Genomic DNA, 23,000 nt, shown 5'->3' with positions numbered 1-23,000 from the left:
TACAAGTAGTGCCTCCAATCTTTAGGGTAAAACTATTGCCACGAGCCTAAGCTCATGGGCGGGGATATTGAATTTCATATTACCTTAATTGTCTTGACGCAGACGCGATTATCTTGCTGTGCTAAGAAGCACCCTAATTCCTTATGCGAAGCGTCACTTACAAATCACAAAATCTCCTTTTCCATCCGGCAACGCCATCATAGGGGTCGTCACCAATCTTTGCTTCAGTTCTTGAAAGCTGTTCTCGCATTTCTCTGTCCATTCGAACTTCTCAGTCTTACGAGTAAGCCGCGTTAAAGGGGCTACTATCTTTACAACTTGAACGAACCTCCGGTAGTGACCGGCCAATCCTACCTCTGGTAGTCGACCTAACCATGGTCATCAATTCATCAGTGGTTCTTTATCCAAATATTGTCAGGATCCTCCATGGGATCCTCCTCAACAACTATCCCTTCTAGGACAACATCCTCAACCGCTACATCCTCAATATCAACATCATCCGGTCCTGCATTAGGACACTCTATCGGATCCACAATCCGATCTCCAATTAGTAATAAAACATCATCGCGCTGTTGCTCCTCAACCTCAGGGTTCGGAGTCCCGCTACTCTATACGATAACGAACTACGCTTCTATCGCTACATTTATAAGGGTTCCCATAAGGGTTTTAACTGTCAGTGCTACGTTAGGTAGCCCGACTATGAACTTGGCAAGAGTTCTTATTATCTTAGTTAACTTATTATCTTAACGTCCCATCATCTCTGAGGTTTATAACGCTTAGCTCTGATACCATTTCTGTAACACCCCCAGATCCGGGGTCGAGGATCCGGGTCGTCACGGTCTTTCTTTCCACAATATCACTTCACTTAATTAATAATAATAACCTTATGCTGTGACCCCACACTAACACACACCACAACCCGTTATAGTCTCAGAGATGAAATTTAAATAAGTACAAGTCTTTGAATCCACAATTTAAAAGTTATTACAACCCAAAATGATTACTTGATAAATTTACAGTTAATTGCCATTATCTGCCACAAGTTATAATTATACATAATTGATTCTCAAAAGTAGATGGTCTGATCTACAATAGATCTACCTCTGCAGCTATAGCAGCTACAACATCAACGGGAAGACGCGGGACGCTTCCCACGCGCTTGCGCTGGGTCTGCTGGAGTCTGGCCATCTTTCCTAACTGTTGTTGTGTGATGAAGAAATAAAGCAAGGGTGAGCAGCAAGCCCACCAAAATAATATGTATAATGATTTACAATATATGAGCTTACTCATAATACTCATGAAAGTCTTGGTCAAAAGAAATGAACCAAGTTGATATCTTAATGCGATGAAGTCGCAAAATATTCAGTATATATACATATATACTTTTCAAAATATTGGAAGTCCTCTTCCATGCATAATATACACAAAGTTCCAGTGTATAACTGTATAAAAATATCGTTGCAAGGTGATCTAATATATCTAACCTTGTCTCAACGTTTTTCTGAAAATCTTTGTCATTCATAAGACAATTATTAACTAGATATAAGTTTAAAAGATGAGGTTACCAAATACCCCAATATACTTATATCTTTCCCAATACTACTTGAACTACCACCATTCAAGTTATAACCAGTTTCAAAAGTTCATCACATAGATGAGACTACAAGACAAGATTTGAATAGATTCAACCTTTAAAATATCATCAAAATAAAATGAAGTTATGAGATACTTCATTTGATGTAAACATCATTTTGAAAACTTGACCCTGCCAACACTCAACAATCGCCCAACCGTAGCCTTTCTATCGAAGTGCTCTGGGTAGTGTTGCAGAAATTATCCAATTGGATGATGAACTCATTACGGGAGTTTGCCGCGCCAGGAAGACCACTTACGATGATCAGTCGTAGTAGTACAACCCCACCATTTTCTACATGTAGAGGAGAACCTGTCGGATTTACTTGTCAACCGAACACTGAACTCCTAAGGAATGGACCGCCTTAGCGGAACTTCCAGGCCATTTGGGCCAATATAATAAGGCTGGGCCGGCGCTACTCGACCACTTACGCCACTCCTAGTTCAGATGAAATCCATGACTCTGAAACGTAAAGCTCGTTTCCCCCTTTCCCCAAGTAGAAACTTGTTGATACGGCTCCACCAAGAAGTCGTACCTAGTTGGAAAGGAAAACTCACCGATATTTCCCAGGCGATGCCTGTTAATGGATTAACTTGTTCCAAGAATTTTACTTCCCGAATATTGGGTAAGTAATCAAAAACTCTTTTACCAAGACAGCAACCTTGTTGCGAATATAAAACACACCACCGAGCCGGATCCCCCAGGTTTTGAGCGAGTATTTAAATCCCCTTTTTAAAAGGAAGATCTTAAATATAAAAATAGTTTTGGGATCCGCTCTAACTTTTGAAAATCATTTTAAAGACTCGAAAACACTTTAAAGAGTGTTTGGAGTAAAACTGATTTAATGAAGTAAATCAGTCCCCAGAATATTTAGAAAATGTCTGAATATTATTATTTAAATAATATTCCCATAAAAAATAATCTTTATAAAATAATTGAAGTAGAAGTATTAAAACTTATACTTGAAATGAATAGCAAATAATCAAAGATATACTTATACGAAAGTAATATCTTTATTTGAATAATCAAAAATAAGTTTGATTATCGACACCTTATTCTTTAATAAAATAAAGAATATATCTCAGCAAATAATCGGAGTCATAGATCCTCAAATGAATATTCAAATAATATTCAATAAATAAAATAAGCTGAGTCATAATACCTCGAATGAATATTCAAATAATATTCAGATAAATAAATAAAAGGAGTCATACGCCTTCGAATAATATTCAAAATAATATTCATTAATAAAGTAAAAGGAGTCATAAGTCCTCAAATGAATATTCAAAATAATATTCAATAATAAAATAAAGTTAAAGTTATCGAATAAACCTTATTCGATTAATAGTTTTAAAAACTATATCCATATATATATATATATAAATAAATATATATATATATATATAATATACTCGGGAACATTGACTCCCGGTTTAGAAATATGTTCACCTTTTATCCCCTATACTAAGGGTATACGCAACTACTTGCTTATTTCTAGCATAGGTATTATGCAACTATAAGCATTGAAATCAACAGATAGATAACCAGATTACGAAACAGACATGCATATATACCATATTAGCATGCTCCAAAATATCGCAAAATTTGCTAATAACAATCATGCAATATCACAAGATAATGCATATACATATATTTACATCACAGCAACAGTATAACGGGTAGAAAACTTGCCTGAGCGACTGGGGGTTACGAATGGCTCGGGACGAGTCTGGTAACCTATAAACAACAAGTAAGTTGGAATTAAACCAAAATCACTTGTAAATCTATACTTTAACTAACTTAGACTCTAACGCTAGTTTTGCGCTCACTGATTCGCTTAAGTCACTCGGGTACCCTCGGCTCCACCATTTTTAATAATTTAACCTTTACGAGTTTTAAAGCGATTCCTTCGCAGGTGTCTTACCAACTGCCTAACACACTTACCATAAATGTTTCATACATTAATTAACCCTTTTTGGTCTTTAACCTATGTTTCAAAGTAAGGCGAGGGGAGATGTTTCGTTCGTGAAACGCCGTTACTTGAAACGGTCGTTTCTCCTAAACCGTGCATCGGAATCGAACGAACTACATATCAAAACGAAGCTCGTAACATGAGCTATCTAAACATGGCAGTGGTCATAATCTAGCAGGGGGTTCTCGGGTCATAATGCTATGCACAAAAACAGTCCAAAGAAAATCGGACGTTACGACGGCTATGTTTACGCGATTTCCCAATTTTAAACCATACAAAACCAACCACAAACCAACCTCAAATCCAACATACAACCAACATCAATCCTTATCACATCATAACAACCCCAACCAATTCAATTTAATCATTCATACTTATGCCTAAACTTAACTTTAATCATACTTAAGTTCCTTTAAATCAAAACCACAACAATTACCATTCCATTTCACTACCATTCCAAATCCCAAACTCTAAATCATAACAACAAACTACAATATCAACCCACTAATCAAAATCATCTTATAATATATAGGAATCTAGGGTTTGGAGATGGTATACCTTCCTTGAAGTGGTGGGTGGAGCTAGGAAGCCTTAAGAAGCTTTGAGAAGTCTTAAGAATGCTTGGATCTTCAAGAAAAACAAGAAAAAGTTCAAGTTAAAAACTTGAAAACACTATTCATTGTCTTCTTCTTTGATTAAATGAAGAAGATTGAGAAGGAATTAATGGCTTAAACTCATGATATAGTCCTAACTAAGCATGAAGATGATTAGGGAATTATCTTACCAATTTAGGAAGCTTGGATCTTGGATTTTGAATTTCTCTTGCCTTTTGAATAGTGAAAAGCCGTGAGCAATGAAGAACAAAGCCTTGGTTGCTTTTGATTTTTGATGAAAATGATTTTACTTGGCTTGGTTGATTGGTTTTTGTGCTTGCTTTAGTCAATTACCTTCTTGCCCTTGGATTTGTGTGGTTACAAAGCCACCACACCTCCTTCCTTCCCATGTCATGCTTATGTCACCTTGCACATGTCATTATGCTCCCACTTGTCCACACCTTGTGGTTTGATGATGTCACAATCCCTGGCTTCTTGTACAAGCTTGTCTCTTGGTCACTTATTTGTTTTACGGTTCGCTTATCTTTCGTTCTCGTTTATCGTTTGAGGGATCATACCCGGGATCTTATTACTTAGGTTCCCTTAACCTTTCTCAATATATTATATTCCTTTTATGATCCTCTCCTATAATCCTTTAATTTCAATCCTTTTTATCCTGTTACCTTATACTCAATTCTCTCCGTATCTTGTGGATTTCCGGGAAAAATCAAAGTGTTCGGAATTGGATTCTGACGATCTTTACATACACTTATATACCACATAGAGTACTAATAATATCCCATAAGATCAATAACAGAACCCCTACATAGCGTGGCATGAAAAGTTTTCTCGTTCTGCAAAAACACTATTCATAAGGGTTTCAAAATTTCTCAAAAATTGGGGTCATTACACTTAGTATAAAGGAGAGACTCAAGATGAAAATGTCTTTGGGAGAGTTGATAAGAGATTTTTAGAAAATGGAAATAGAAGTGAAGGTAACCAGAGCCGGTACCGAAAAGCTGTTGAGATTGCAATACAGCCCGAATTATTGGAGAAGATCATATTGTGCCAAGAAAAAGTGATGAATGAAGGCAGGGAGCCAACAAATAGAGAAGAGATTAATACCGAGAAATATGATAATGGAATAATGAGGTGTTCCTACAGAATTTTGGTTCCAAACGTTCAAGAGCTTAAGGACGGGATCTTAGATGAAAGTCATAGTTCGAGGAATAAGATTTAGGGAAAACCTTGAATGTGATAGTCAGGGAGGTCGCCATCAAGATAGAAGGAACCATAACATAATGAAATGAAAAACAAGGATTTTAATGTATAAGATAACCCTGATTATAGGAGAAGGATGAAACATTTCATACTGAGAAAACAGAAGTCGAGCAAGATAAGGAAACCTGAGACGGTACTCCTATACAGAAATTTATGGATGTCTTAACAGAACTTATACTCTTATTCCCAACCACCACCTTGAGGAAACAATGCGGTAGGAAATCCTTTCATGACCTTTAAGTCACAAAGCTCTCAGAGTTCCAAGGAACAGGTTGACCCAGTCGAGGCAAGAGCTTGGCTAAAGGAAATATAGGAATCATTTGAGATTCTAAATGATTGACGAAGCGCAAAAGACTGTTTTTGTCACTTACCTTCCTAAGAGAGAGGCCGCCCGTTGGTGAAAGGCCAAGAAAGGCACGGAGCCAGAGGTTATAATAAACTGATTAAAGTTCAGACAATTGTTTTCGGGAAAGTAATTCCCAAGGTTATGGAGATAGTGTAAAAGCTTTAGAGCCGAAACAAAGGCGGACGAGTATGATAAATTATGAATCTAAGATTGTAAAAGTTGTCAAGATTCGTTCTAATGATAAGAATCCCAGAACAACGTGATCTCTGAAGTCAATGATTAGTGGGTTCGTGAAATAATTGTAAGAGAGAGGTAAATAAAAAGTAACTGAAGTGGAAAGGAATATAAAGGCAATAAAGTTTGAGGAATGATAAGGGATTTGGGTATGAGGAAACCCTAAAGACTCGTAGCAATAGAAATAGAAAAGTATGTAATCGTTAGGATGAGGGTGATTCACCATGAGTTAAAGTTGATGATTGAAGGAATAAGAGATACATATATTTTATCCCCTTTAAGTTGGGAGGATTCGAGGAAACCTTGAGATAGTTCAAAGGATAAATAATGAGACGCGGATAGACGGAAGAGACAAGAAAGTAAGAAATTAGGAAATTGGATGAAGGAAGTAACCTTCAAAAATGGAAAGTGTATGTAACACCTGTGACTTGATACCCGAAAGGGAGACACCAAGTACAAAAGATATCCCAACATTGAGATGACTGTTGAGATAAACAACAAAAGTAAATAAGGATTTATTAAGAAGAAGTTCACGTTGAACACGACCAATATCTTCCAGAACATCCATGTGATCATTACCAAATTAGGAAAGAAAAGTGGATGACCATTTTTTTTATCTTTTGGAGGCCATATAGATTGACCTCAACTTGAATAAGGATGCTATTGTGAAATTTGGTATAGACTATCGAGGTGGAAATGATTGAATAAGATACCCTTATCAGGGATATATGACTTTATTTATCCATGGAAGGATGCATGTACCTTTTTAAAGGTGGAATTAAGGATGGAACCTCGATAACTTGAGATGAATCCTAGGGGAATGCATAAAGGTTGGCATTTCGCCCTTAATAGGGACATCATGAGTTTTGACAGTATGAATTAGAAAGGATCAAGGTAACAACAACCTTTAAGGATCAGTGGAGAAAGTTTTCAGAAGTATATAGACAATGATTCTGGTATTAGTACATGGTATCTTGATATGCCCTGTGCCTAGGGTGTACCTGATGAAGGATTTAAGGATAACCTTAGAGGTTTTACAAGGAGAAAGGTAATATTCAAAATTCTCAAGAATAGAAATGTTGATAAAGGAAATATGACATAATTATAATGTTGCCAAGTGGGGCACGTGTTAAACCACGAGAAAGTATGGATCGAACCAGTAAAGGTCGAAATTTTTCAGGGAAATTAGGACCTAAGATAAAAGATGTTCTAAGTATGATTGAGAGTCAGTCGTGACAGTGATTAACCTCTAAAGACTGAGGCAATAACTTATGAAAAAAAATGGTGATTTTTTTTTTACTCATCAGATTTTAAGAAAAATATCTTCACATAAGCAGTGATTGAAATGAGGTAGAAAATTTATTTGGAGGTAGTTAAAATGACATTGACTGTAAGGAAAATTTTACTATCAGGAAAGGCCAAAGAGGTGGCCGACACTTTAAAGGTAAGAGGATAATTATAGGCGCTTGTGCCAAAGGATACAGTGATGATGGTTAAAGCTGTGAAGGTCGTATTATGGTTCGGAAGATTGACATTCCTTCTGATGACTGTGCAATACCCAACCGTAATAGTAGTTGGTAAAGGTTTAATTCGTGTAATCGCCATGAGCGGGCTATCTATCTCAGAAGGTACTATCTTGAGATAAGCCAGGACCATATTTTAAAAAGGATTAAACGAACCTTTGAGTTAAGTCTTCTACTGAAGGCATATAATTAAGAACAGTATTAACCTGCTATCATTGCTTTGATTATAACTCTTCTGCAATTTTATCTGCTTCATGTCATGTATGTACATCAGGATATAGAGTGTTCTTCACGAATCATGAATGGTGATTATGTTACCTCCTTAGAAGGATTCGATATGATATGAATGGACTCCGTATGGTTAGCTAATAAAATTTCATAGAAAATGAATGACTACAGTGGGTCAGTGGGGACCATAGTAATGCATTAATGATTCTGCGAGTAATGAGCCGATTACAACCGTGAGAGTTGTAGTGTAATGGATGTTGAGATTGGGTACCACTAATCGGGTTGTGGTGATGTATAAATTATCATTGATAGACTAATTAAGTCGATTATCTACCTATTGAATACTTATTCCTTCTTATCAATAGAGAGTCGTATTACTATACGAGGAAGGTTGTGATGCAAGCATAGAATTCTAGTAACGATGATGTATAGAATGAGATCCCAGATTTGATTTTTGATGTCGAGGGAGTTTCAAAGGTGATTGTGTATAAGCTCGAGGAAGAGCATGGGTCCATAGAATGATGGACGGTATAGCAAAAATATTTAAGCATGTGAAATGCGATAATACTTGATGTTGATATATATACGCATATGTTTTGTTCTCCTATGACAAACCTCTATAGTTCAGAGGTAGATTCCAAGCCAGATATTTGTGGCAGTATATTTTTTTTTCTTTTTCTCTCTTCATATACAATTCTCTTCAATTCGTTCTTTTCTCTCCTTTTCATTTTGTATAAGCTGTGAAGAATAACCATTCCAGAAGGGGAGGTATTGTCGAATGACTATCTATCTGTGTGATAGAAGCCTAGTAGGATACCACATGTTGTTTAATTGCTTGTCAAGTACTAAAGGCCGGTCACCTTCTGTACTAACTATGCGATATAAAAAGTGTTCATGATCATAGTGATCTCTCAATAAATTCTTTACTTCTATACGATGGATCAAGCTTTCAAAGATAGAAGCAGCTAGAAAGGAGTAGTATCAGTGCGGTGGTATTCCGAATCTAACGCGTTCGTGATACTAAGGTTGACACAATTATTAAAAGGTTATAGAATGCTAACGAGCAAAAGTGTAACTGGTATAGTATTATGTACGGAAGATAGTAATGACTACGAACTGGAAAAGAATGGGTATTGAGAAGCAAAAGCTATAATGCTAGAAGCTATGATGAGAGTCTGTGCAATAGACTTGAAAGAATTTGAAATGGTCACTTAACACGGATTGAGTTTTCTTACGACAATAGATCATATGTCAGTATTGAGATATCGCCTTATGAGATCCTTGAGGGAAGACAATGTCGATCTCCCTTATGATAGGATGATGTTATAGAGCACAAGATGCTCAGACCAGTAGCGGTCCAAAGGACCAAGGATATAATAGATCTAATCATAGGACGGCTGGTAGTAGCCCAAGGTGGACATAAAAAGTATGTTGATTTGACACGAAAGGACAATGAATAGGAAATAGGGGACCTAGTAAGGTTAAAGGTATCCCTTGGAAATGATGGATGAGGATCGGAAAGAAAGGAAAGCTAAGCCCACGAATTGTTGGACCCTTTGAGGTATTAAGACGTATTGGGAAGTTAGCATATGAGCTAGCCCTACCCCCGAACATGTAGTAAGTTCATAATGTGTTCCACGTATCAATATTAAGGAAGTATAATTCGGATGCCAGACAAATAGGGGCATATGAGCGCATAGACATGCAACCCGACGTAATCTATATGGAGCAACCAGGAAGGGTTGTAGATTGAAAAGGAACAAGTGCTTAGGAGAAGGGCTATCAAACTGGTCAGAGTTTGATGGTAGAACCATAATGTGGGAAGATTGACTTGAGAGTTAGAAAGTGCAATGCTAAGAAAGTATCCCTATTCATTTTTTCCTGATTCCAGGACGGAATCCTTTTAAGGAGGGGAGACTGTAATAACCCCAATTTTTGGAATTTTTGAAACCCTTATGAATAGTGTTTTTGCTGATTATGCTGAATAAGAAAACTTTTCATGCCACACTATGTAGGGGTTTTTTTATTGATATTCTGAGATCTTATTAGCACTCTATATGGTATATAAGTATATGTAAAGATCGTCAGAATCCAAATTCGAACACTTTGATTTTTCCCGAAAATCCACCAGATACAGAAAGAATTGAGTATAAGGTAACAGGATTAAAAGGATTTTAATTCAAGGATTATAAGAGGAGATCATAAAAGGAATATAATGTATTGAGAAAAGTTAAGGGAACCTAAGTAATAAGATCCCGGGTATGATCCCTCAAACGATAAACGAGAACGAAAGTTAAGCGAACCGTATAACAGATCAGCGGTCATTAGGCAAGTAATTAGGAGTTAATCAAAGAGGTTAGTGATGATGATGTCATCAAACCAATAAGAAGAGGACAAGCATGGGAAGATGACATAAGAATGATGACCTAAGCATGACAAAAAGAAGTGTGTTGTTGGTTGATTTTAAGCCATTCATTTTTTACCATGGTAAAAGGTAATTAACAAAACAAAAAGGGAAAACAACCAAACAAGAAGCATTTCTTCTCCCCCTCATTCTTGCTCTCGGCTTTTCTTCTTTTTCAAAGAGGAAAATTTCAAAATCCAAGATCCAACCAATGTTAAATTGCAAGGTAATTATCCAAGGTTCCTTATGATTAGTTATGGCTATCCTAGGAGTTTAAGCTCCAAATTCCTTCACAATCTCTTTCAATAAATCATTTAAGAAGAGAGTGAATAGTGTTTTCAAGAAATTTAAATTGTTTGATCTTGTGTTTTTGGCTAGATTAAGCTTTGGTAAGGACTTTCAAGGGTGATTCCAAGCTCCTTAGTTACTCTTACTCACCAAGGAAGGTATAATCTCTTAACCTAGCATTGTTATTGAATATTAAGAGATTATTATGAGTAGGATAGTTCATGAGAAGCATGGTGATTGAATATGTAGAGATTAGTTGGTTTTGTGATGTTTTTGAAGTTCTAAATCTTGGTTATTAGTTAATGAACTTAAGAATAGTTTTAGTTAATGTTTGAGAATAATATAAATTGGAAAACTTGAGGTGTTGGGGCTGTTTTAGTGATGTGTGTATGGAGTTTGGTTGTATGGTTGAATTGTGATTGATTTATGGTTGATTTGGATTAGGATAAAATTTGGTAATCGCGTAAACATAGCTGTCGTAATGCCCGATTTACTTTAGACTGTTTTTGTTCTTAACATCAGGACCCATGAACTCACTGTTAGGTTTTGACCATTGCCATGATTAGATAGTTCATGTTACAAGCTTCGTTTTGATATGTGGTTCGCTTGAATCCGATGTACGGTTTAGGAGAAACGACTGTTTTAAGTAACGGTGTTTCGCGACCGAACCCTTACCCCTCGCCTTACTTTGAAACCTTGGTTAAGGACTTTAAATGACTAATTGGGGTATGAAACAATTATGTTAAGTGTATTAGACAGTTGGTAGGGTACTCGCAAAATAATCGCCTTAAAACCCTTAATGGTTAATTTATTAAAAATGGTGGAGCCGAGGGTACTCGAGCGACTTAAGTGAATCGTTAAGCACAAAAGCGAATGTTAGGGTCTAATTGGTTAAAGTATAGATTCATAAGCGACTTTGGTTTAATTCCAACTTATATGTTGTTTATAGGTTACCTTACTCGTCCCAAGCCATTTATCACCCCCAGTCGCTCAGGCAAGTTTTCTACCCGTTATACTGTTGTTGTGATGTATATATGTATATGCATTATCTTGTGATGAGTGCATGATTGTTATTAGCAAAGTCTTGCGATATATTGGAGCATGTGATATGATATATATATATATGCATGCATGTTTTGTAATCTTGATATTCTATTATCAATTCAAATGATTATAAGTTGCATAATACCTATGCTAGGGATAAGCAGTAATTGCGTATACCCTTAGTATAGGGGACCCAAAGGTGAACATTTTCTAAAATCGGGAGTCGATGTTCCCGAGTATATTATATATATTTATATATATATATATAGATATAGTTTTCAAAACTATTAATCGAATAAGGTTTATTCGATAACTTTATTTTTATTAATGAATATTACTTTGAATATTCATTTGAGGACTTATGACTCGGGTTATTTTATTTAATGAATATTATTTGAATATTCATTCGAGGACTTATGTCTCCGTTTATTCTATTTAAGGAATATTATTTGAATATTTATTCGAGGACTTATGACTCCGATTATTTACAAATTAATATTCTTTATTTTATTAAAGAATAATGTGTCGATTATCAAACTTACTTTTGATTTTACAAATAAAGATAGTACTTTCGTATAAGTATATCTTTGGTTATTTAATATTCATTTCAAGTATAAGTTTTAAAACTTCTACTTCGATTATATTTAAAAAGATCATCCTTATGGGAATATTATTTAAATAATAATATTCAGATATTTTCTAATATATCGGGACTGATTTATTTTATTAATTCAGCATTACTCCAAACATTCTTAAAAATGTTTTCGAGTCTTCAAAATGATTTTAAAAGTTAGAGCGGATCCCAAAACTCATTTTCAAATTTAAGATCTTCCTTTCGAAGGGGATTTAAATACTCGCTCAAAAAATCTGAGGGATCCGGCTCCGTGATGTATTTTTATATTCGCAACAAGGTTGCTGTTTTGATAAAATAGTTTTTGATTACTTACCCAACACTCGGGAAGTAAAATTCTTGGAATAAGTTAATCCATTAACAAGCATCGCCTGGGAAATATCGGTGAGTTTTTCTTTCCAACTAGATGCGACTTCTTGGTGGAGTCGTATCAACAAGTTTCTACTTGGGGAAAGGGAGAACGAGCTTTACATTTCAGGGTCATGGATTTCATCTGAACTAGGAGTGGCTTAAGTGGTCGAGTGGCGCCGGCCCAGCCTTATTATATTGGCCCAAATGGCCAGGAAGTTCCGCTAAGACGGTCCATTCCTTAGGAGTCCAGTGTTCGGTTGACAAGTAAATCCGACAGGTTCTCCTCTACATGTAGAAAATGGTGGGGTTGCATTACTACGACTGATCATCGTACGTGGTCTTCCTGGCATGGCAAACTCCCGTAATGAGTTCATCATCCAATTGGATATTTCTGCAATACTACCCAGAGCACTTCGATAGAAAGGCTACGGTTGGGCGATTGTTGAGTGTTGGCAGGGTCGAGTTTTCAAAATGATGTTTGCATCAAATGAAGTATCTCGTAACTTTATTTTATTTTGATGATATTTTAAAGATTGATTCCATACAAGTTTTGTCTTGTAGCTTAATCTATGGGATGAACTATTTATACATTGAACGGTGGTAGTTCAAGTAGTATTCGGAAAAGATATAAGTATATTGGAGTATCTTGTAACTTTATTTTTTAAACTTATATCTAGTAAATGATTATCTTGTGCATGTCAAAGATTTTCAGAAAAACGTTGAGACAAGGTTAGATATATGAGATCACCGTGCAACGATATTTTTATACAGTTATAAACTGGAACTCTGTGTATATTATACATGTCAGAGGATTTCAAAGATTGTGAAAAGTATATATGTATATATATACTGAATATTTTGCGACTTGGTCGCGTTAAGATATCAGCTTGGTTCATTTCTTCTTGACCAAGACTTTCATGAGTACTATGAGAATGCTCATATATTATTAATTATTATACAAATTATTTCAGCGGGCTTGTTGCTCACCCTTGCTTTCTTCTTTCATCACACAACATCAGATAGACAAGATGAACAGGACCAAGCTCCCAATTCGCGAGCGGATAGGAAACGTTCCGCAGTTTCCTATAGGCGTTGATGTCGCTGTAGCTGAGGTAGGAACTACCAATAGGCTAGGCTTTCAACTTTTGATGTACCAGACTTATGTATATTTATGAATTATAATAATGGTAAAGAAATGTAAATTTATTCAGAAACCCTTTTGAGGTGTAATGGCTTATAATTGTGGAATAAAATGACTTGTGTTATTTTTGGATATTCATCTCTGAGACTATAACTTGTGGTGTGTGTGTTTATTATGGGGTCACAGTACGTAGTAGTTGGTTGTTTATTAAGATTGGGTGTTATTAAGGGAAATGGAACTCGTGACAATCCGGATCGCCGACCCCGGATTTGGGGGTGTTACAACTACCTTTAACATTTAAGCCTAAGCTTCTGTATAAACAAACTGCAAACACTCTACTTAAAATACCAATCACCTCCATCCAAACGTCTCTAAAGAAAATCTCAAACCTACCTTCGTTTAAGCCACCTATCAAAACTCATTTCAAAACTGTTGAGAGAAACCAAAGAAGCTGCAAGTTGAAGAATGGGCTATCTGGAATTGTTTTTATCAAACTGATTTTCTACCACTAAATTGATGCATCACAGAAGATGACTACTTTCAACAATTAGATGAAGAAATGGTCAAAGTTTGGGTTGTATCATTGAGGGAAGTTAGAATTTACTATCAAGATGGCTCCTACACTTTACTTGGAAGGGATCTAATGGACACACTTTCAACCATAGAAATTGAGAGGGTGATTAGCTTGTTGAAGGATAAGGACACTTGTACAAGAGCATGGAGGGTTGTGTTGTGCGTATGGCTGAAAGTAAAAGATGAAAGAAAAGCAAAAGCAAAGGCTGAAAAGGAAGAAAGGGATAGGAAGTATGCAGCAGAAATTGCCATATTTGAACAATGATCAAGTGAGCTCAAGGCAAAGGGGATGAGCAGAATCTCTAAGGATGGACACTTTCTGAACATTAAAGTTGGCAGATTCTCAAAATTCAGAGTTGGTTACTTGAATGGTCATTCATTGGATGATTGGATCAAGCTTGTGGAAGCTCTAAGAGGGACTATTTCTTTGAGAAACTTCAAGTTGTAGTAAATCTTAAGGACCTTACTAGAGAGGAGCCAGGCTATGAGAATTTCATGTAATGAATGTACTTTTCAAATTCTTGTAATCACTAAATGTATAAAAGTTGTACTTGTATTTATGTCAATTTTATGTAATCTTCATTGTTTCATTTTAACTTGGGGTTAGTCTTGTTACCAGGAATGAATTTGTGATGAGCAATCTTCTCACAAATTGGGGGAGATTGTTGTGCAAGACATGTCTGTACTATAACAAGACTAAGTCATATTGACAACCCTAAGATTTAGTTGTATGATAGTCTAAATCTGTATTTTGTACTTATTACTTGAGTTTGTAAAAATATTAAAGATTAGATTGGAGTATTTTTCGGTATACAGTATCAAGCCTAAGAATAAACTCTGGAAGAAGATCAACAAGAACATGCCTCAGAGAAAAGGTGAGGAAGCTTGGAATTGAATAAATCTGTTTTAGGAAAAATGTTTTAAGTCAATATATCTACAAGTCACATATCAAGTCATATAGAGAAGTCATTCGAGAACTCCAGAATGACTTATCGAGAAGTCCAAATTGGCTTATAGAGAAGTCCCAAAGATATCGACAAGTCAGATGGAGATATGAAGATTGAAGATATCGACAAGTCAATCTCTCATTAGAGATCTCGGAGATATCTATAAGTCAAAATGTATATAGAGATCTCTGAGATATCAACAAGTTATTTTGCATATAGAGAACATAGAGATATCGACAAGTCAAAATGAAGATATAAAGATTGGAGATATTGACAAGTCAATTTCCTCATTAAAGATGTCAAAGATATCGACAAGTCATTTCTACATGCAGAGTTTTGGAGACCTCGACAATCCAAGTTCACTTATAGAGAACACAGAGACCTCGACAAGTCAAAGATACTTATAGAGAACCAAGAGATCTTGATCAGCCATTATACTTATCGAGATGTCAGTTCTCTATACAACAAACTAGAGATCTCGATATGAACCTCAAGTACAGAATACAGACAAGTTAAATATTCAAGATTATCACTCAACAAGCGATCTAATCATTTAGATTGAAAAGTCTACAAAAGCAGCTTGAAGAGTGCAAGATCAAAGGCCAAGATTAACTGAAAAAGGAAAGTCACAGACCTACACGATTTGCAAAGATCCACTAAGCCAGAAATGGAAAGTTTTAGAGATAACTTAAAGTATGGTTTAATACATCTTATTACATGTTGTGTAAACCTGTATTTACTAATCTATAAAGTAAACACTGGTCCCTTTGTTTTGGTTAAAAAAATATAGAGATCTAGATTTTCTTGTAACTCTCTCAAGAAAGAAGCTGAGTTCTTTACCTACAAAGAACCCAGGATTGTAGCAATACATACTTAATTTTAATACAAAGTTAAGTGAGTTTTGAAAATATTGTATTTATTGTGCATGCTTTGTTTATTCTGTTAAACACAATATCTCTACAAATTAGACAGCTTTGTTCACCATTCCAAATAGTTGTAAAAAGACTTAAAAAATATCCAAAATACATTCACCCGCTCTGTATTGTATCAATATCTAACAATAACCTTACACCTTCCTTATTAGTTATTATCATTATCGCTCTAATTTTTGTTATTGATTTTGTTCAGTGTCATTACCTTTTAATAATCAATCAGTTAAATATATTAAATTTATCAATTTCAAACACAACGGTGACTACAATCAAAGATTTGAACGGAGTTTTGATTATTTCCTCAAAAACACAGTTGTTTAAACGTAAGCACATAACCTTGACTCTGGGCCAGGCCGTAAAACTTTACTATGTTTGTAGGTTAGATTGATGTTGAGTATCATTATTTAAAGCGATTATATCATTGTTTCAGGATTCAACATCATGTGTTCTGATGATCTGATCATATTTTTTTTAATAAATGTTGTAGTATTTGTTGATTATATTAAGATGTTAAAAGATTCTTCTGTTGGTATAACTAATCAACACGTTCCCGGTATAAAATTGTTGATCACTTATATGTTTTCTCTTGTAATAACATATTAATCGATGATTGATGATAAAGTATATCAAGCTTTTTGTATGGATAAAACTGTTGAACCATGTTTTTTTAACAAGTTCACAAATTGGTCTACAAGGTAGAATTTTCTTTACTCTGCTTGTTCATCAACTTGCAGAAAATGATTCGTTATAAGTTCCTCTTAAGCATAACATATTATTAATAATGGGTTATATAATGATTGAATTATCGAGTGTGTTCCTCAAAAATAACCGTTCATAAATCAAGTATTCTTTGATGTGAAATTCATATTCAAATACGATCAAGATTTTGGAGGAATATTTTATTTTAATGTCCCTAAGTTATTTTGAGAAAAAGATGAGCGTGAAAAAGACAAGAAATTATATCTTTTTGTTTAAGAGTCGACTCAAATAATATCAACACTTTGGATGAGATAAAAATATCAAAAGAATAATTTGGAGGGTTTTTGCTAAATGCGATTGTCCAACAAGGCTTTTTATTGGTGCATCTGGTGATAATGCTTTATTGTTAAAATAGTTTTTGGAGGAACAAAATAGTGCTTTTCCTGAAAAAAGAAAATGCATTTTTCCGTTGTTGTGGGTCACTCACAGAGGTTTATCATCGACCTAGCTAAACTAAACATTCGAGCAACACAAATGCTATTTTTAAATTAATAATAGGATCTACATTATGGGGGCACAACGTGTTGTACAGTCTGGGATTCTATATTATTTAAGCACGTTATGTTCTATAATGGATATCATTAAAATTTTTGTAAAAAGTCTTCAAATAATCAATGTATAAGTTGTGTTCCACATAATTTATACTTTACTACCATGTTATGTTATACTCTTAGGTTCTTTTAGGATTTCTGCATCAATTGTGTTCTTGTATGATTTTTTCTAATGTTGCTCTATTTCTATTATATGAGATATTATGTGCTTTTGAATGAAAATATTCTATATAAGATCTACATTCAATGTACAACACCTCAGTGACCGACAGTGTTTGTAAGGCCCGGAAAAAAAATCAGAGATAATGTTGTTAATATATTCTATTTCCTTAGAGAAGGGATTGTTATTTTTTTTAGCTGCTTGGTATTATTATTGGGATCGACTAATAAATGCTACTTTCAATTATATTTATCGAGAATCTATTTATTTTTTAGCTATATTATTTGTTATTTAAGAAAACTCGACTAACTGTTTAACTCGTATAGTTAATTATATATTTGACTCGTGCTATTTAATAAATCGAATTAGTTGCTCATTGCTCTAATTTTAGCTTTTGAAAATTAAAGTGTGTATAAATATATTTTATTTGTTTCCTCAAGCAATAAATGATTTATATAAATAATGGTAAAGTACTCTACTATTTCTTTCAAGAAAAGAATAAAAGAGGAATTATTTGGTATATTTATATAAGCAACTTTTGCCATTATTTTAATTTATGTTAATTTTATTTTATTTACCTTTTATTCGAATTATTCAAATTTTATATAAAAAATTATTTTTTTAATAAAATTTTAATTTTCAAAAATTAGAGAGTAATAATTCTTAAATATTTTGGGACTCTAGAAAAAATTTGTTAGAAAAGAACATTTAATACTTCCTTAATTTATTAAAAAAAATTCATACTCTATTAAATGAGTAAGTAAGAATTAGTAGCTATTTTATAAATATTAATTAAATTAGAAAATTCTAAATTTTAGTGGGTTGTTCTAGAGTTTACTCGCTACTATGGTTAGCCAAAGTAAACAAAGATTAACCTTAGTTAAATTATGCTTATAAATATGGGATCAACCTCATCCATTTTACTTCTTCATAACCAAATCCCTAAAAAAATTACTGCTATAATAATAATTAGATATAGTGTAGTTTGGGTAAAAAGAAGAGAAGTTTGTGGGAGTCATTAGCCTTGTTTTAGTGGCACAAGATATCTTGTAAGATTGTGATCATCTATTCTCTCTTAAAGGTAATAATACTTTTCTTGATTTTGTCTTTGTTTATTTAATTAATTGTGGTATTTATTTTGTAATTTAATTACTTGATTGATTGAGTTGTGATTCTTCTCTTAATCAATATTTTGCATAGTTAATGCTACTAAAAGAAAGAGGAGTTCATGAGTATGTAAATATCCTAATTATTTTAGGATTTAATAATTAATTAATTTTAGTATATCTTAATTATAATTAGGGGTAATTGATTATTTGAGTAGATTATTGTTTGGGCTTGGGAGCTTGGCCCAACAATTGGAAACCCAACCCAAAATCCATGAATATATGTATATATTAGTCTAATTAGAAAATAAATAAAAGTAGAATTGTATTGTTGATGTTTAATTGAATAGAATAGGTTGTAGTTGAGGTTGGATGTAGATTGATTTGTATTTGGGGTGTTGGTGTTTGGTGGAGGAAGGGGGCGGAACCACCACCGTGATAGTGGTGGTGGTGATCGGCAAAATCCGAGAGGAAGAAAGGAGAGGAGGGAGAAATAGGGGAGAAAGAGGAGAGAAAGGAGAGAGAGAGAGAGGCCGAGAGAGAGAGAAAGAGAGAAACCGAGACGGAGAGGAGAAGAGAAAGAGAGTTGGAGGAGTTGACCGGAAAATGGATTCAAAATAGAATTTGGAAAATATAACTTGGGGAAAAGATAGATCGGGCAATGGGTAGTAAGAATTGGTAATCGGAATCATTTTTGGAGGTAGCCGGAATTTGGCCGGACCACCACCGGCCGGTGATAGCCGCCGGCAACCATCATCATTGCTGGTGGCGAGGGAAGAGTGAGGAAGAAGGAGAAAGGGGGCAGGGGTAAAATAGTCTTTGATTAATTAATAGTTTAAGATAAATTATAGAAATAAAGTAAAATAAAAAGGGTGTGATTAAATGAATTATTAGGTGATCAAAATAGATTGTGTAATTATTAGGGGAACAATTAGTGGTGGATTAAAAAAATTTAATAACCCCTTGGATTTATTAATAGATTCTATTCTTTGGTAAGAAATAAATTTATTTTAGAAATTTTAGTAAATTGGAATAAATAAAGGATTAATCATAATTACATTTAGGGATAAAATGGAGTAAGAAGGGAATTACATGATATCGATTAAAAACTTCCTATACATCGACGCGCTAATATCGATACTTGAGAGAGTCACTACGTAATAAACAAATAATAGTAAATAACGATTCATGAGAACTCATTAATTAAATAAATCTCGTTGTTATCGCTTATTTGACGTGTGAGTAATTATAAGTATCGAAGAAGCATTTACATCGGGGAGATAATAATATTCCTACCCTTTATCGCAAATTTAAATAGTATTATATGGAACTCAAGTTTCAAATTTATGAGTGATTATTATTTAATAATAGAAAATACTATATTCACCAAAAACCAATAGAATCTTTAGTAAATATATTTGGAAGTGAGTACACTTTTGTTTAAATTATTTGAGTATTTTCAATTTCTAAGTAATTTCTCGAGATAAATTATGTAAGTTACGAATTGCGAGGAAAGATTTTTTAGAATATATATACTAAAGTGATTTTGGATGTGATTTATTTAGAAAATACTTGAAGTGGAATTGTTTAACCCGGAAAGGTGAATTTTCTCTGCAACTATTTGGAGACAAGGCAAGTTTTCTCTGCTCCATTCCTGTTATGACTTATATGTCTTATTCATTAATATTGAATATTGTGGATTTAGTTGTTGATGATCTCATTACATAATAATTCTTTTCACCGATAAATTTTAATTCCATTAACGTATTCCTTACCTAGATTCCCGACTGTTTCTATCATTTAGAATAATTATTTTTCCTTTATATATATCAGACGAACTTAGAGACTTAATAACCATCTAAACCATTCTTTGAATCAGCATCGGTTGTCAATCAGGTTGATAAATTGAATTCCTTTACATCTGAATCTTCTTTTATCAATTTATTGAACCCTTCCCAAATTACGATATCCAATTCAATTATTATTTGTTCTCTTTATTTGAGTACTACTTCTTAAGATTAATCATTTGATGAGAACTTCAGTTGACATGATTATTCTCATTATTCGATATAACACTCTTTTTTTCTAAGCAGACGTCGATATATCATTCGTATCGATGTGACGATGATCTCGTCAGCGTGAAGGCTGGTTAATTGACAAAACCAGACTAAGTGATGAAATTTGGAATAGTGTGATGTGAAGATTAAATTGGGGTAAGTACATCTATACTGGTCAACGTGGTATTTAATAATCCATGGTATTTATAAAGTGACAAGTCCGATGTGTGGACATTTTGATCGGCTTGGATATAGTCGAGGGTTAAGATGTTAACCCTTCTTTTATGCTAGCAAGTGTGTGTTGGGCGTTCTTACGATGAGCCATGATCTGGTACATTGTACACGTTATAGATACATTATAGATACAGTGAATTCTACACCTAGGCTAGAATAAATCCCTGTCGTAAAGGAATTTGAGGACATATTTCCCGAAGAACTACCTGGATTACCACCCGATAGAGAAATCGAATTCGCAATTGATCTCGTTCCAGGAACGACACCTATTTCTAAAACTCCATATCGAATGGCCCCCGTAGAGATGAAGGAGTTGGCTACGCAACTACAGGAATTACTAGATAACGGAGTGATTCGACCCAGTGTATCACCACGGGGAGCACCAGTTTTATTTGTAAAGAAGAAAGATGGATCTATGAGATTATGCATAGATTATCGAGAACTAAATAAGCTTACCATCAAGAATAGGTACCCTCTACCTAGGATTGACGATCTGTTCGACCAACTGAAAGGAGCTGCATGTTTCTCAAAGATTGATTTAAGATCTGGATATCACCACTTAAAGATTAAGCACGAGGATGTGCCAAAGACGGCGTTTAGGACAAGGTATAGGCATTACGAGTTCTTAGTGATGCCATTTGGATTAATGAATACCCCTGTTGCTTTCATGGATTTAATGAACCGAGTATTCAAGAAATATCTGGATAAGTTTGTGATAGTTTTCATTGATGATATCTTGATTTATTCTAAGTCTCGCGAGGAACACACAGAACACCTTGGACTAGTACTGGAAACTCTGAGGAAAGAAAAGCTATATGCAAAATTTTCAAAGTGTGAGTTTTGGCTAGACCAAGTGCAATTCTTAGGACATATCGTCAGTAGTGAAGGGATTTCAGTAGATCCTGCGAAGGTTGATACTGTAGCAAATTGGGAGCGACCAAAGACGCCAACCGAAGTTAGAAGCTTTCTGGGATTAGCCGGTTACTATCGGAGGTTCGTACAGGATTTCTCGAAGATAGCTACGCCTTTGACCCGACTCACACGGAAAAGTAAAAAATTCGAATGGACCTCGAAGTGCGAGGAGAGCTTCCAAGAGTTAAAGAAAAGATTGACTTCTGCCCCAGTGCTAACCTTACCAGACCACTCGGGAAATTTCGTGATCTATAGTGATACATCTCTCAAGGGACTAGGTTGTGTATTAATGCAAAACGGAAATGTCATTGCCTACGCCTCGAGACAATTGAAGGATTATGAAACTAGGTATCCCGCGTACGATTTGGAGCTGGCAGCGATAGTTTTTGCGCTTAAATTTGGAAACACTACTTGTATGGAGAAAGATGCAAAATCTATACAGAGCATAAAAGCTTGAAATACATATTTACCCAGAAGGAATTAAATATAAGGCAAAGGGGATGGCTAGAACTAATCAAGGATTATGACTGTACCATAAATTACCACCCTGGAAAAGCAAATATGGTCGCAAACGCTTTAAGCAGAAAAGAAAGGTTGAAGATACTTGTGACATCTGAGGAATTGATACAAGAAATTGAGAAAATGGAAGTGGAGATAAGAATTCCAGTCCAAGTGAATGAAAGGAATTATGAGATACGAGTACAACCCCAAATAATGGAAAAGATTCGACGTTGTCAAGAAGTGATTATGGAAACTGATAAGGCCAACCTGACGGGAGAAGAGGTTTTAAGTGTCACAGATAACCAAGGAGTGCGAAGAGTTGCATCAAGGATTTGGATTCCCAATGTGTCGGAACTAAAGGAAGGGATTATTAACGATGCCCATAATTCAAGATTTTCTATCCACCCTGGGAGCACAAAGATGTGCCAAGACATAAAGAAAAACTTTTGGTGGCCCAACATGAAAAGAGAAATTGCTGAGTGGGTAGGTAAGTGTTTAACGTGTCAGAAAATAAAGTTTGAACATCAGATTCCCAGTGGCCTGTTACAATCTTTAGAGATCCCTGAATTGAAATGGGAATATATCACCATGGAATTTAT

The 23,000-nt window shown here is 34.7% G+C and overlaps 1 protein-coding gene across 1 annotated transcript; it reads left to right on the top strand.

Moving 5' to 3' along the window:
- The first annotated feature begins 21,070 nt into the window (after positions 1-21,070).
- On the top strand, positions 21,071-22,357 carry LOC141673871 (putative mitochondrial protein AtMg00860). The gene is made up of 2 exons (XM_074480600.1): positions 21,071-21,085; positions 21,740-22,357. The coding sequence occupies exons 1-2, from the start codon at positions 21,071-21,073 to the stop codon at positions 22,355-22,357; spliced, it is 633 nt and encodes a 210-aa protein (XP_074336701.1).
- Positions 22,358-23,000: the final 643 nt, after the last annotated feature.

The sequence above is a fragment of the Apium graveolens genome, chromosome 7 (genome assembly GCF_009905375.1).
Source record: "Apium graveolens cultivar Ventura chromosome 7, ASM990537v1, whole genome shotgun sequence".
Classification (NCBI taxonomy): domain Eukaryota; kingdom Viridiplantae; phylum Streptophyta; class Magnoliopsida; order Apiales; family Apiaceae; genus Apium; species Apium graveolens.
The sequence above is the reverse complement of the archived record's forward strand: the minus strand, read 5'-3'. Positions and strand labels throughout refer to the sequence as shown.